Consider the following 15,441-nt stretch of genomic DNA (forward strand, 5'->3'; position numbering starts at 1 on the left):
CTCAAGTTTCGGAATTTAATTAAGCAGCATTCATGACTCTTTCGTATTAGTCTTGTGTAAGATCGTTTTATGAATACAGGCTACTAAAACGACATGGAGTTACACCCGAAATATCGAAAGTATCAACAAAATTACAAAAATAGTATCTTTCGTATACCAATATGAAGTTGCACGTAGTCAATTACTATCTTGTGTAAGATCGTTTTATGAATACAGGCTACTAAAACAACATGAAGTTGCACCGGAAACATCCAAAGTATCAACAAAACTAGTATCTTTCGTGATCAGACACAATATTTATTATAGCTTGATCATAATATAAGAATTCAAATTAATGCAATTAAATTCCCAAGAATACTACTACTAACATATCCAAATATATTTGCAATTACATAAAATCCAGAGAAACAAAACGGTACTCGGAAAAAAGACGTAAGAATCAAAGATCAAGACGAAGCTCTTCTTTCTGAAAACAAGAAAGAATAAAAGGGGTGACACGAATTGCTAAAACGAATAACCCGACCTTAATAGCATTACTGCGAAGCTCTTTCATGGCGGCTTCTTTGCTTGGCTTTGTCCGGAACATCATCATCTTTGCTTCGTCTTTCTTCTACGTATTATGTCTTCTTTGTTCTTGTAATTCTGCTGTTTGTTTGCGTAGGGTTCGCCAGCCGTTTGGTACGTTAAATTGCGGAAAGACGTCTATATATAAACCTTTTTATAACCCTAGAGATTTCTTAATACACAATTAAGCTCGATACATAGAATATTACGTTGCATAGGAAACTTGGTTAGATACTTAGATATAGTTTCCATAGGCTGTCAATTTCCCTCTTTCTATAGTTTCCTAATCGTATCGAGCTTCTGTGACTATATATGTAACTCGGTTTATTTAATTTGGTCTGGTTCGGTCTTAAACAAGGCCACATAATTCACCTAATTAGGAGGTTCAATTGTTAGACCCGATTGTCACACTTTAGCCAAAATTAGACCCGACTAAATTTGATGTCGTGTTCATGACCCATGTTTGATTGTAAGTTAACAAGTCGATACGGGATACTCATGTCACAATAAAAAAACAAGAGTTTGCTAATCAACTTTCTTTAATTATTCATAAAATTGCATAAACATGAAAAAAATCTAACAAATGAATCAATGAATATATAATTGTATCCCAACTAATTAAGTACCCTAAGAGTGTAAGACTATGACAGTAAATTACATAACACTAACAAATTGTAACTAGTGTTATTACACTAAGGTAGAGCAAGCAGAGGTGGCTGGATCATATAAAGCGGGTAACAAATACTTCTTCCCATTAACACCATTTGCATTATAACTCGACCCGGTACTCGAATCAAGTAACAAATCACCCGCATAACCCGGGTACGCTCCTTTACCGTAAACCCCGGAACAAGCTGTAGCAACTTCAAGTGGGGCATCTTTAGAGCCTTGATAAAACCCATTTCCAAACGGATTTGTCACGGTCCCAGCCAACATGCTGGCCAAGTTCATTACCATCCCATCTACGCCCACATCGTTATTAGGTGCACCAAGTGGTGGGCTTTGTGGGCCGTAGATGGGTTGGTGAAATGGCCAAGCGCATTGGCCAGGACATTGACTCTCTGAATTGCCAACCCAAATGTAGGCAAATTTGTGGAGTCCCTTTCCGCTCGAGGAATGTGTACCACATCTACTCGAGCAGAAATCAGGGACCACCACATCAGATGCGGTCAACACTAAGTTGATTGCATTGACTTGTTCGCCTTTTGAGGCGAGCTCAACCAAGTGTTTGTTAGTTATTGACTTTCCAAGTGAATATTTTTCATCAATAACTTGTTTGCCTAAAGTAAGTGAAAGTGAGGAGGCCTTCTTATTGGCCAAGTGGTAATACTTCCCAATAGAATTCCACCACGTGGCAACAGATGGTTGGTGGTTTGATTTCGCTGATGATGACAAGGATGTAATAAAATCCGAGACTATACCCCTTTGTGTAGGGGTAAATTTACCATACCATATGATATTTACCGATATTTTACCAGATAAAAGCGGACCCTGGTGGTACTGGAGGAGGGTCGATGTGGTGGACGGGTCATCGACTATTGGTTGTTGCTCATGTAACTTATTTCTAGCTAAAGTAAAGTTAATCATCAAAGAACAAATCACAAAAAAGATTGGAATTAATTTTTGAGCCATAATATTTTTTATAAGTTTATATTATATGGTTGGGTTTTAGAGAGGTTTTTGTTAGAATTGAGTAGGATTGGATGAGTGAAATGTAAGACCAAAGTTTGTGTATATATAGGGTGTAAAATGACCCAAATTTAAGGGAAGGTGCATAGAAGAATACATAAAAAATGTGACATCGAATTTAATGAAACGTTTACTTTATTACCAAAGTGTGACCATGATACCAAATTTACAGCTTATTATTATACTTGCCTGGATATGGGCTGGCAGGTGAAATCTCAAGTGTACCCTTTTAGCCTTCTAGATTGCCTTCCGGATTACGTTGTGTTATTGTAGATTTGTAGATTTTATCCATTTTATTTTAGTGATTCGGATTTTCTAAAATGTTAATAAGTTGATTAGAGAAAATTTGTTGAGAATATTTCATTTATTAATGTTGATGGGGCATATTCTGCACCGCTGACCAAGTCAACACATTGAGTAAGGTCAAGGGTATTCACAGCAAAGTCAACGACTTAGACAGTCTAGCCGGTGAAGCCCATCTACTGTGTCACCTGGGTCTCGGCGGACAACTAGCCACCGGGACACAAATCCGCGTACTCATATCCAAGACCTCGGCGAGCCCGCCACAGTCCATCGGCCGAGGGTATAACTGTCTTTTCACCGATAGCCACTTGGCACCTACGTGACAAAGGGTAAAAGCCTATAAATACTCCTCAACCTTCATTGAGGAAAGGATCCACAAATTGACCTAATAACCACTATTCATCATCCTGTAATATCTTGCTTATCTCTCTACTATACACTCTTAGCCAAGTTACAACAACTTCTCTCTAAGTTTACATCGACTTGAGCGTCGGAGTGAGTACGCTCGGCCAAAGCCGAGCCCTCGCTTGTTCATCGTTTCAGAGACCGCAAGGAGGATTCAAGCAAGGACATCATTCTACTAGCTACGAGTGGTAACAAACACCGCTCCGGAATTAAACCCGGAACAATTGGCGCCGTCTCGTGGGGAAGGCAAACTAGAAGCTAGTCACATTCATTCCCAAACAACAAAAACAAAAACACAAAAACCCACCCAAAAAGCTAAGATGTCGAAACAACAAGTAGTCGTGACCGACGAAACCGAGCTACACCAAGATGATACATTTCACCATTCTGGAGTAGTGCAACCCTCCACCGGGCGTGAGTAGTCCAACCGGAATTCGGAATGCCGATAATCACGGACACACCGCCGTCCGCCAACCAGGTCACCATCATGGGACAGGTGGTTGACGTAGCGAAATCGAAGACACTCCGGACCTGGTGGGAGTACACCGGCTCACATGGGCACGCCGACACGAGCGGCGGAAGCCGCCCAGAGGCGGGGCCTTAACGTGACTCCAAGAAACTTGAACGGAGCACCGGGAGAAGCAGACCCTACCAAGACGCCGGAGGAACCCAAAGTGGTCGTGGTAAACGTAAGTCCTTCTCATACTCGGGAGAGGACATCGCCGCCGCAACACCGACGAGGCACACCCGGGGAACAGTGGCCCGACTCAGAGAGCGGAGAAGAAGCCCGAGCCGGAGAAGAAGTCCTTCCCGCTACGAGGAGAGAAGCCGGACTAGGAACGCGAGGAGTCGGTCGCCGCGTGTCATCCGACACGTGGTCAAATGAGCCCCTCGTGATTATGTCCCGGACACCGCCGTACCAACCAAGTCAAGTTGCCGACGTTCACATACAAAGGAGACAATGACCCAACCGACCACGCCGAGGCTTTCGAGTCTTACATGTCGGTATGGGAGCACTGATAAGGTGCAGTGCCGAGTTTTCCCAACGACTCTGCATGGGATGGCTCAAAAGCGGTACAAGGGGCTTCCCGACGGTTCGGTATATCTTGTTTCGCCGACCTAAAGGACGCTTTCTTAGCCCAGTACTCTTGCAACAAAAGGACGGTCGTAGAGACGTCGGATCTCCTAACTATCAAACAGAAGGAGGACGAGTCTCTACGAAGCTATATGAAGAGGTTCGACGGCAAGGTCCAGCAGATTCGGGAAATCAATCCCGGGCGGCTTCGACCGATGAAGGGCCTCCCAAAGGGAAACTTAAAAGACGAGCTCATCAAGCACGGGGCACGGGCCTAGACGCTGCGAGGAAGATGGCCGACCAGGCCATCAAGGTGGAAGATTACCACAAGACCTGGGTAGGCCCCAGCGAGGCCGAGCCCTCGAGAGGAAAAGCGCCGGGATGATAGTCCGGATGAGAGGCGCCGTGACAATAACATGTCACGATCCGATGATAAACGCCGTGACAATAACAGGTCACGGTCCGATAGATCCGCCAAGAAACAGGGCCCGACGGCGCCGGGGAGTTCGGGAATGTTTTACCAAAGGCATTACCATGACAAAACCCCTCTGGTCGCATCGGCCGCCAAGGTCTTCGCCCGAGCGTAAACGAGGGCGAGAAGTGGGAACGGCCTCCCAAGCCGAAAGGAGACGGTGACTCAAACCGATCGCGAGTATCACGGTTGCGCCGGCCACCTCATCGACAACCGCCGCATCGAAGAATGCCATTGAAGAGCTAATTCGGAAGGGGAGCCTGGACAAGTATGTGGCCAAAGGCCGAAGACCGACGCCGGCGGCTCAGATAAGACATCCGTTTTCCAACGGATAGGAGTTATCAATGTAGTAATCGGAGGTAACGAGAACGGTGGGTCGGCTCATGGGCACAAACGGCACCGAACGAGCCGTATGTCAGGCCATCAACTTTGTGCCCAACGCGGCGACTACCGCCCCAAAGCATTCCCGATATGACTATTGGAGGGAAGGACTACGAGGGAGTCATCGCCCCTCACAGCGACCCACTCGTAGTCAACTTGGACATATCCAACCACCTAGTGAAGAGATGTCTGATAGACACAGGCGCCTACACGAACATCATGTTCAGGGAGTGCTTCCACAGCCTCGGCCTGAGAATCAAGGACTTGAGCCCCCGCATCCATCCACTATACAGACTTCTCCGGCCGGCCGGTACCCCGGGTTCAATCAAACTACCGGTGATGTTCGGCGAGGGAATGCGGCCAAGAATGTCCTAGCCGAGTTCGTCGTCATCAACGGCTCATCCGCCTACAACGTCCTAATAGGCCGAGTTACTCTGAGCGATGCCGACGCAGTGATCTCCATCCGAGCCCTGACACTAATGTATGTCTCGGACCGGGGGAAAGCGCATAAGCTCGTCTCCAAAAACGAGAAGGACGAGGTGGTCAACATCCAGATATCCGCCAGAGGATGCAACATGCAATCCCTCAAAGTGGCGAAGCAGTCGGAGAAGGGGAAAAGCTCATCCTCACAACCGAAGGGCGACCTTATGGATGCGACCGACTACCGACGGGGAACAGCGCCTCTAGATAAGGCATTAGGAAACTGATAGACCTTGTATAGTGCCGGAGGTGCCCAAAACAGCTGTGGGCATCCCGACGCATGTTAATATCAAATGTAAAATCGACCAAGTCTCCCATGAAGATGTCCATTTTTTCCCACAAATCATCGAATGGAATAAAGAAGCCGACGCCGTCTCATACCGTCGATTCGACAAGAGCGTGATCGTTAATGAAGCCGACGCCGTCTCATACCGTCGATTCGACAAGAGCGGCATCGTTAATGAAGCCGACGCCGTCTCATACCGTCGATTCGACAAGAGCGCGATCGTTAATGAAGCCGACGCCGTCTCATACCTGTCGATTCGACAAGAGCTAGCGATCGTTAATGAAGCCGACGCCGTCTCATACATCCGTCGATTCGACAAGAGCGATCGTTAATGGAAGCCGACGCCGTCTCATCTTGTCGATTCGACAAGAGCGGCGTCGTTAATGAAGCCGACGCCGTCTCATACTGTCGATTCGACAAGAGCGGCAGTCGTTAACGAAGCCGACGCCGTCTCATCCGTCGATTCGACAAGAGCGATCGTTAATAAACGAAGCCGACGCCGTCTCATCTGTCGATTCGACAAGAGCGGCACAGCGTTAACGAAGCCGACGCCGTCTCATCGTCGATTCGACAAGAGCGGCGATCGTTAATGAAGCCGACGCCGTCTCATCTGTCGATCGACAAGAGCTAGCCGTTAATAAAGCCGACGCCGTCTCATACTTTGTCGATTCGACAAGAGCGGATCGTTAACGAAGCCGACGCCGTCTCATCTGTCGATTCGACAAGAGCGGCAGATCGTTAATGAAGCCGACGCCGTCTCATCATCTTTGTCGATTCGACAAGAGCGGCGTCGTTAATGAAGCCGACGCCGTCTCATCTGTCGATTCGACAAGAGCGCGATCGTTAATGAAGCCGACGCCGTCTCATCCGTCGATTCGACAAGAGCGGCGATCGTTAACGAAGCCGACGCCGTCTCATCTGTCGATTCGACAAGAGCGGCGATCGTTATGAAGAAATGTAGCGCCGTGGCGATCACCCCAAATAGTAGACGCTTGGCGATCACTTAAAGTGGTAGACGCCGCGTAACACGCTATCCGGACGCCACCACATGTCATAGACAAGAGCGGTGTTCCCAGGAAGAAATGTAGCGCGTGGCAGATCACCCCAAATTGTAGACGCTTGGCGATCACTCAAAGTGGTAGACGCCGCGTAACACGCTATCCAGACGCCGACTCTTCGTCGTACCGACAAGAGCGGCAGTCTCCATCAAAGCGACATCGCGACGATCGATGGCCGCGGCGCATAGATTGATAAACAAATCAAAATGCCTTAAAAGCGTTAAAAACAGTTGAGATGCACACTCTAAATCGCTCGGCCAAGCCAAGGTTCAAACAAGAAGAGACGCTCAACTAATAACATAAAAGGGCAACTCAGACAAAAACGAGAAAAGACCTCGGCCATGCCGAAGGCAAAAGAAACGAACTCTTATTTATAAATACGGTTTGCGGCGAAAAGAATGGAGATAATGACCTACCAAAGGATACAAAATACAAAGAGAAAAGCAAAAGCTACAATTATGTCATTTAAAGCACCAAAAGATGGCGGGGAGGAAGGGCTTAATGATCGGCCCCGAACAATCAAGCAGATCCTGTAAACTTGTTCTCATCAAGCAAGCAAAGACATGATGGTGTGTGAGGAGTGAAGCGATTCTTTGTAAACTTGTTCTCATCGAGCAACCTCGCCTCGGTGTCGCTTACCATCGCAGCGGTAGCCGCATCTTCTTCAATAGGCAACCCAAAAGGCTTTCCTAGCGGCCTCGGCTTTGGCCTCGGCGTCATCGGCCGCCCTCATTTTCTCAGCTTCCTCCTTAGCCGCCTTAGCCCTCTCAAGAAGAGTCGCTTTCTCCGCGGCCGCCTCCTTCTCAATCTTTGCCTTCACCGCCTCCTTGGCCTTCTCCACCATGGCGTTCTCTTTAGCCTCGAGCTTCTCATCAAGCGACTTGTCATATCTATCCCATGGAAAGGAACCATCAAGAGGGAAAAGCTCCTCGATCACTTCCCTAGCAGCTCCTTCGGCCAAGTCCCTAATTCAGCGCACGTGATTGGGGAGCATGACGGTTTGGAGCATCTCAATGTCCGCCTCCTTCTGCTTGATGATGGCCTCTTTGCCCCGAACCACCTCCGCCCGGGCCTTAAACAGGCCATCGGATTCGTTCCTCTCGCTGGAGATAGAGGTCGGCACGCCCTTGAACGTGGTTACACTTCTCCAGAGACTTCGCAGCCTCGGGCCGCCGCAGCCTCGGCCTTGGCTTTCTCAAAGAAGGACCTCTTTTTTGGCGTCCTCCCCGAGTTTTCTTTCACCAAGAGCGCCTTCTCAAGATCTCCCTAAGCTTCCGCTCATTAAGGAGACCTAGCTTTGCCGACGCAGCCACCTGCTTAGCGGCATTACGCTCATGAACAGCTCGAGCCACGGCCTTCTCCTGCTCCGTGAGACGAGAAAAGAAGAACCACGTTCCACCTTGCAAGCTCCCTAATTAGCTTCGTGCCTTCCTCTATAAGCGGGAGACGAAGCCTTCCGGGTTGAAGGGACGGTGGTAACAATTTGACCCCCAACCCGCGGGCCGGGAGGAGGAAGCCTTCTGGGATGAAGGGTTGACGGTGACGCCTTGATCACCAACCTGCGCAGAGGTCCTCTCCACCTGCTGCCCAACGAGAGCAGAAGCCGGCTGCGGCTGGCCTACAAAAATTTAATAAAGACGTCAGTATCAACGTATATCGACATGTCAGGAAGCCTGTCACCAGGAGCACCCAATGACTCGGCTAAATTTAGGCCACGGAATGAATAGGTACCGTGTTTCGCCTTCTTGGCCGGAGGAGGCACTTCCTTGCCAACGGTAGAGGCTGCCTCCTTCCTCTTTCGGATAAGGGGAGATTCCTCCGCATCGGAGTCCCCCTCAGAAGGAATATCAACAACCTCCACCTTTTTAGAAGGGGGGGTGGGAGTTGGAGGGGTGGGAGTTGGAGCCAACGTCGATGCCCTCGCCGCCGAAGACACTGTTTTCCGCGTCCGACGAACAACGCCGCCGATAACCTTCGCCTGAGCCTCCTCCACGCTCAAGCCCCTCGGCCCGCTTGCTCCATAAGATCGTCCGGCGACCTCCTACGGTCGTGGGTTTGAGCCTTGGGATGCAAGTTGGCAACGGTCCCATCTTTGTGCAGCCCCATTCTCTGGAGAAGATCCTCAGACAAGCCCTTTCCAAAGTGGTCTGCGAAAGAAACAAAGAAAGAGTTAAGTAGAGGAAATAAACCGGAATTCGAGGAGCAAGAGCATTAAGAGCGGCGATGGGCCTCACACCGACCCCACTCACCCTGTGCTAGGGCCGGTATGAGGCCGACATGGCAGAGCGGCTCATCCTGAAGGATGATCTGCGTCGGAGGAATCCATCTTTTCGGCACCCCACTCTTGTCCACCTCAAAGAGCCTCATTGCCAGCTTCTCATCGTCCCGGAGATAGACACGCTAGCATCCATTTTGAGCTTCTTCCGGAAACCCATCTATCGTGCTCCGCCGAGTCTCACACCGCAAGTTAACTCGGTCCGGAAAAAGCGGGGCAGCGGATAGTCATCCAAGACCTTAACGTACACCCACCGGCCTTGCCGATCCTTGCAAGAAGAAAGTTTGTTGACAGAGACATAACCCGGCTCCATCTCCACACTGTACCATCCGACGCGGCCAGAAAATGGTTTGAGATGGTGAAGCCGGCGGAATAAATTCACCGTTGGGGCCTCTCCCTTGAAGAGACAGAGCCAGACAAAGCCGATTATGGTCCTCATAGCCAACGGGTGCAGTTGTGCAACGGCAACGTTCATGGCTCTAATAATGGCCATAACGTGCTCATTCAACGGAAACCGGAGCCCATACTCCAAATGCCGCATATACACGCCGGTGTGGCCCGGTGGAGGGCAACAGACGGCTCGACCCTCCTCGGGGATAACAATTTTGTATCCCTACCGAAGAAAAAAATGGCCCTCGAAAAATTTCTCGCCCGAACAACTGGCGAGCTTATGAGTCCAAGCACGGTCGAACGGACCTTACGGGCGCGCCGTGATCCATAACATCCGCCTCCCTTCGTTAGGGACGAGGCCTTTCCTCTTCATCACCGAAATCATCACCAAAATCGCCATAGGAATCAGAGTCCTCCCATTCCTCAAGAATTTGAGGATCAACTTCAGGAGAAGGAGACCTAGGGCCCCCCGACGCGGGTTTACTAGGTCCAAGATCGAGAAGACATGTTCACAACAAACTACAAACGAAATAAAAGAAAATTTGTTTGATTACCTTGAAGAAATACACTCGACGGATCGAAGACCGAAGATTGGAAGAAAAGAAAGCCTTTGAAAGTTTAAAGAGGAAGATTTTGGGAAACAAATTTTGAAAATTTGAAGAAATGAAATTAATGGCCAAAATCACGGAGTAAATACCCTATTTATAGGGAAAAGCCCATGAAGAAGGACCAATCGGGCACGACCCATGAAGCGTCAACCAATCAAGCGGACACGTGTCGGACATGCAACAGTTGAATGTCAATCGACGCAATGATTGAATGTCAATCAATGCTACGATTACCAAGCGTATTCAACACGACCATTCACATCTCTTCGCCTGTTCATCTCCCTCAACAAATTCCTAGGCTTTCGCTCTCTCCGCCGGCCACATGATCGACCATGCCGGGAAGCACCAAATGGGGCAATCAAAAGTGACCAAGACTCTCGGCCCTGGTCTCGGCCGGCGTCATATTATTTCCCACATCGGATACCCTTTACGCATCCATGTGGAGGGGGGTATATGGTACGGCCTAACAAGAACCACGCCGATGCTTCAGAAGAAGCCGATACCAAAAATTTTGCAAAAATACTTACGCAGAATATACGTTCACATACATCGAAGCCCATACCACGGCATAGACTACGCTGGGGCAAATTGATGGGGCATATTCGCACCATCGACCAAGTCAACACATTGAGTAAGGTCAAGGGTATTCACAAAGAAAGTCAACGACTTAGAGGTCTAGCCAGCGGTGAAGCCCATCGGCTGTCACCGGGTCTCGGCTGGACAACTAGCCAGCCGGGACACAAATCCGCGTACTCATATCCAAGACCCTCGGCGAGCCTGCCACAGGTCCATCGGCCGAGGGTATAACGGTCTTTTCACCTGATAGCCACTTGGCCACTACGTGACAAAGGGTAAAAGCCTATAAATACTCCTCAACCTTCATTGAGGAAAGGATCCACAAATTGACCTAATAACCACTATTCATCTGGTAATATCTTGCTTATCTCTCTACTATACACTCTTAGCCAAGTTACAACAACTTCTCTCTAAGTTTACTGACTTGAGCGTCGGAGTGAGTACGCTCGGCCAAAGCCGAGCCCTCAGTTTGTTCATCGTTTCAGGAGACCGCAAGGAGGATTCAAGCAAGGACATCATTCTACTAGCTACGAGTGGTAACAAACACCTGCTCTGGAATTAAACCCGGAACAAATGTAAATATGAGTTTATATATCTATTTTTCATGATATATTCTCAACAAACTTTTTATAATTAGTTTATTAACACGTGCCCTAAGAACCGATCAGATTTATTTGAAAAAATGGCTTGATTCGAAATATGAGTTTGTACGATATGAAGTTGCCTATTCTCTAAATGACACCCCCAAAATGGCTTGATCCAAAAAAACTATACATAACCTGAATTGGCTCATACCCGTCTGTATGATCCAACATAATACTCCGTATAAAAGTATCTGAAATAACTTAATTAAAAACCAAACCAAGTCAAAATTATTCAATGAGAGCACATTCGAAATAACCCAACCTAAAATAACCCGATGTTATCGAAACCGGAATCAAATTCACAATAGGTAGATAAGTAGATGGGAACTTGGGAAGTGAGGTGACTGGTGAGGGGCAAGAAGGGAAAAAGAGAAGGGATATGGGAAGAGAGTGGAGGGCTAGACAGGCTGTTGGCAGAAGGTAAGTATTCGTAAATGGAGACGAGTGAAAATCCAACTGGCAAAGCCACACCAAAGTTGAAGTTTGGGAGCCTATCTTCCTGCTTCCTTGACTTTATAACCATTTATTATATTATTATTGTGACATGTAAGAGTGATGGGTCTGGGTATCCAAAGAAGAGACCTACTTTACTCTTATTTCCAGTGATTATGCATGGGACCAACATGGGCAAATATCCAAGTATTGTTTCACAAGTTTGGATCACTCAATTATCCCTGGGCGCAAACACAAATTCTCACGACGGATACTATCCGTCACAAGTGAACAACGGGTACCATTTTCTCTCACAAAATGACCATTAAAAGGTGAGTGATACGTAAAGTCCCATCTTGTCTCTCTCTTTTTTTGTGTGGTCGCTCGCAAGCTTTGTGACGGGATTAGCGAAATGTGGTGCACTAGTTTTCTCATGAAAATGACCATTAAAAGGTGAGTGGGAAGTACGTGAAGTGCCCCACCTTGTCTCCTCTCTCTTTTTGTGAGAGTCATGTGAAAACATGTGGGATTAGTCCGTCGTCACAAACAAGATTAATCGAGGCGCAAGAAATTCTCATTTTGTGATTTAATCGTCAAGTTTGTTATGAGAAATTTGACAATTTATAAAATATACTATGTAATCCCTATTTAACAAGAATTTATAAATGATTACTCCTAAAATTATTGTTTATAAAATAGTTATATTTTTTTGTCATAAGAGAAAATAATTAACCACTAAATAAATGGGCACCTCAAATTTGTACTCGTATTTCTTTTCAATTAATCTTCTCTCCTAAAATTAACTCATCATATTAAGATTAAAACGGTCTAGATAGTACCCAACTTGAATAAATAGTGTAGTTTATGATTTCGTGTCAGCATGATTTATAATTTCTAGATCATGTAGTATCTAACTGAAACCTTGCTTTCTGAACATCCGGTTAACAGTTTTTTTAACTGTAATCTATAGCAATCACGAGGCGAGGCTTGTGGATAGAGTCAGTGTATCAGGCTCAGTGTTTGAACAAACCGTCCATCTACAATGCTTTAAAACCTCGATTAATTAAAAAAAAAAATAACTTAAACAAAGATTAGCTAGTACTCCAACCATACACCAGCATCATTACTTACTTGCAATTAGTGATATTGGGTACTTAAATACAGTCTTCATTAGTCGAACTGTCAGTTTATCTAGCCTTTAATTTGTCCTCTCATTTATATCCTTTTTATTTGGATAAATATAATTATAGTAGGTCTTGTGTGCGATTATTGTATGGTGCAACAAAGAAAATTGACCATTTTATGAGAAACAGTTACTGTTATGACATTATGTAATAAATAGTGACCACTTTTTAACATAAATAGTCTCATCTATTATTATAAAATGATCATTTTTCATCGATCAGAGAGTATAATTTATATTTTCGTACTATATTTGATGAAGAGATACAAGATTCATGTTCTCCAATACCGAGTATATAAGCAGATGGCAGTTGATTGAATACTAGAAGACTAGTACAGATTAACTGCATAAATGTGGTTATGACATTTATGCAGATAATGTTTGAGTAGTTGGTTTTTTAAACGGGTGAAGCCTGCTAAAGACGTCTTGCTTGTGATGGGCTAATCCCGTCACAAGCTGAAGACTTTTCACAAAAAAGGGAGAGGGGACAAGGTGGGGCACCCCCATGTGCTTTCCCACTCACCTCTCATGGGTATTTTGTGAGAGAAAATGGTATCCGTCACAAGCTTGTGACGGATATCGCCGTCTTCAATAAGATTTTGTGTTAGAATTAGGGGTGTTCATGAATTGATCAGACCGCTCGAGGTCTATGAAGTCAATTCGGTTAAAGTTTGGCTTGTGCTCTATCGCCGTGCTCAGTCTTTTTTCTAGAGCCGAAGTCGGGCTTCACCTTTTTTGGGGGCTAGACGAGCTTCAAGCCAAACCCAAGCCGGCTAACTATAGTTAGGGAACCGATAAGGACAAAACGATATACACGAGATGACCTGACTAGAATTAGTCCGACATTTTATTCATGTCCAACGTGAATGATTCGTTTCACAGGTTTAATTAACATAGTTTGTAGTGACATGTTAGATTAGTTACTACTCCTTTGTCTTGGTCAATTCTTTACGTTTTCTATTTAGGTGTCTCATACTATTATTTTCGTTTCCTCCCATTATTTTATTTTTCTTTTGTTCAGCTTACCTCTATTTACCTTTACCTATCTTCGGAACCTGATATAGCCACTATTTACTACACATCAAAACAATGTTCAACTCCATCAAAAACTAAATAGACAGTGTTAGAACACATTTGGTTGATGATGCCAAGTTTCATTTGTTATTTAATTGTTTGCCTCTTAGTTAAATTGTTTAGCAAAATTGAAGCTATTGATGATCAATCAAAGAGTCCACAAGCTAATCAAAGTAACAAGATGATCAAGATGAAGGCAAGACAAGCATGCCCATAGTCTAGAAGAAATGTTGTAAACGAGGTAGTTCAACATAGTTCTTTTACGCATAAGTTATGGCAAAACCATGCAACAGTTCCGAGACATTTTGCACCATGGTTTCTGGTACTAACGAATGGAGAAATTTCGGGAAAATTTACAAGTATTTGAAATTCTTTAAAAAAAGCTTTTCTATATTTAAAACAAACATTATTTCAACTGGAGAACAAAAAGAACAAAAGGAATATGTTTGCACAATAGCCAATCCCATTAGTGCAAGTTGTTTTCTTTATGCTAAAAACAAGACTTATGTTTTTTTTACTTTATGGGGAACACTCCTTTTACCTTGAAAGAAATGCAGCCACCTTGAGTCTCTCAAAAATGTTTGTTCTTTATATTTTTAAATGAAAAATACATCTTTGCAACTTACGGATGTTAGATTAAAGTAGTATTTAAGGTCTTTATCTTACATACTACCTTTATCTATAAATAGCCACTTCATTTGTTCATTTATGGCAAGACTTTGAAAGAGCATTCATTGTAAACATTTTGCAAATCTTTTCAGCATCAAAAGCTTTGTTCTTCAATATTTGCAAAACCGTTTTCTGTTTTCAAAAGTCTTCACTTGTTGTTTCAAAGCTGTAAAATCTCCAAGTATCAGGTCGCTTAACTGTTGCATAAAGAATATGTTCAATGATTCTCGTGTTTAGGTCTTAATTGTAATCTCCATGTTCTTAAGTGAACCTTTGAGATTTCGACTCAGTAAACCGTTGAGATAGAACTTTAAGTCTTGAAGCGGAGTAGCTTTGAGCAAGGGAAAGTCTTGAAGCGGAGTAGCTTCAAGCAATTGCAACCGGAGTAGGTTGGCGAGTTATTTTCATTGTAAGGGGTTTAGTTAAGTTTGAGTAAATTTCTAAACAAACAATAAAATAACGGTTGGACGTAGGCTCCGGAGTAGGAGCTGAACCAATTTTTAAAACATCGTCTTGTTTGTTTATTTATTTTTACATTCGTTTATCTTTTGCATTTTTATCTACCTATCTCGTTGCGTCATCTTTGTGCAGCAATGATTCATCGATTGCATATACTTTGTATCGTTTGTGAACTTACAATCCATTAAGTTTCTCAAACTCGTACCTAATAGATCTTACTTGTGTTAGTCATTAACCAAGTAAACGAGAAATTTTTTAAAAGGTACACCTAATTCACCCCTTCCCCCTCTTAGGTGTTTATCGTTCTTAACTCTTCAATTGGTATCAGAGCCTCGTGCTCTTGATATTGGTTAAAACCAAAGAGTTGATCCTATAGTTATGAACGATTCAAAACATACTAAGTTTCCCATGTTTAAAG

General features: G+C 45.0%; 1 protein-coding gene across 1 annotated transcript; it reads right to left on the reverse strand.

Moving 5' to 3' along the window:
• Window positions 1-1,085: 1,085 nt before the first annotated feature.
• Window positions 1,086-2,291, reverse strand: LOC141638895 (protein PHOSPHATE-INDUCED 1-like). Its single transcript, XM_074448077.1, has one exon. It carries the CDS (start codon window positions 2,194-2,196, stop codon window positions 1,252-1,254), a length of 945 nt encoding a protein of 314 aa, XP_074304178.1. The 5' UTR covers window positions 2,197-2,291; the 3' UTR covers window positions 1,086-1,251.
• Window positions 2,292-15,441: the final 13,150 nt, after the last annotated feature.

The sequence above is a fragment of the Silene latifolia genome, unplaced genomic scaffold, assembly GCF_048544455.1.
Source record: "Silene latifolia isolate original U9 population unplaced genomic scaffold, ASM4854445v1 scaffold_222, whole genome shotgun sequence".
NCBI lineage: Eukaryota > Viridiplantae > Streptophyta > Magnoliopsida > Caryophyllales > Caryophyllaceae > Silene > Silene latifolia.

What these genes read in the sequence shown, in the direction of transcription:
- LOC141638895 (XM_074448077.1), bottom strand. Translation starts at nt 2,196, where the DNA reads ATGGCTCAAAAATTAATTCCAATCTTTTTTGTGATTTGTTCTTTGATG.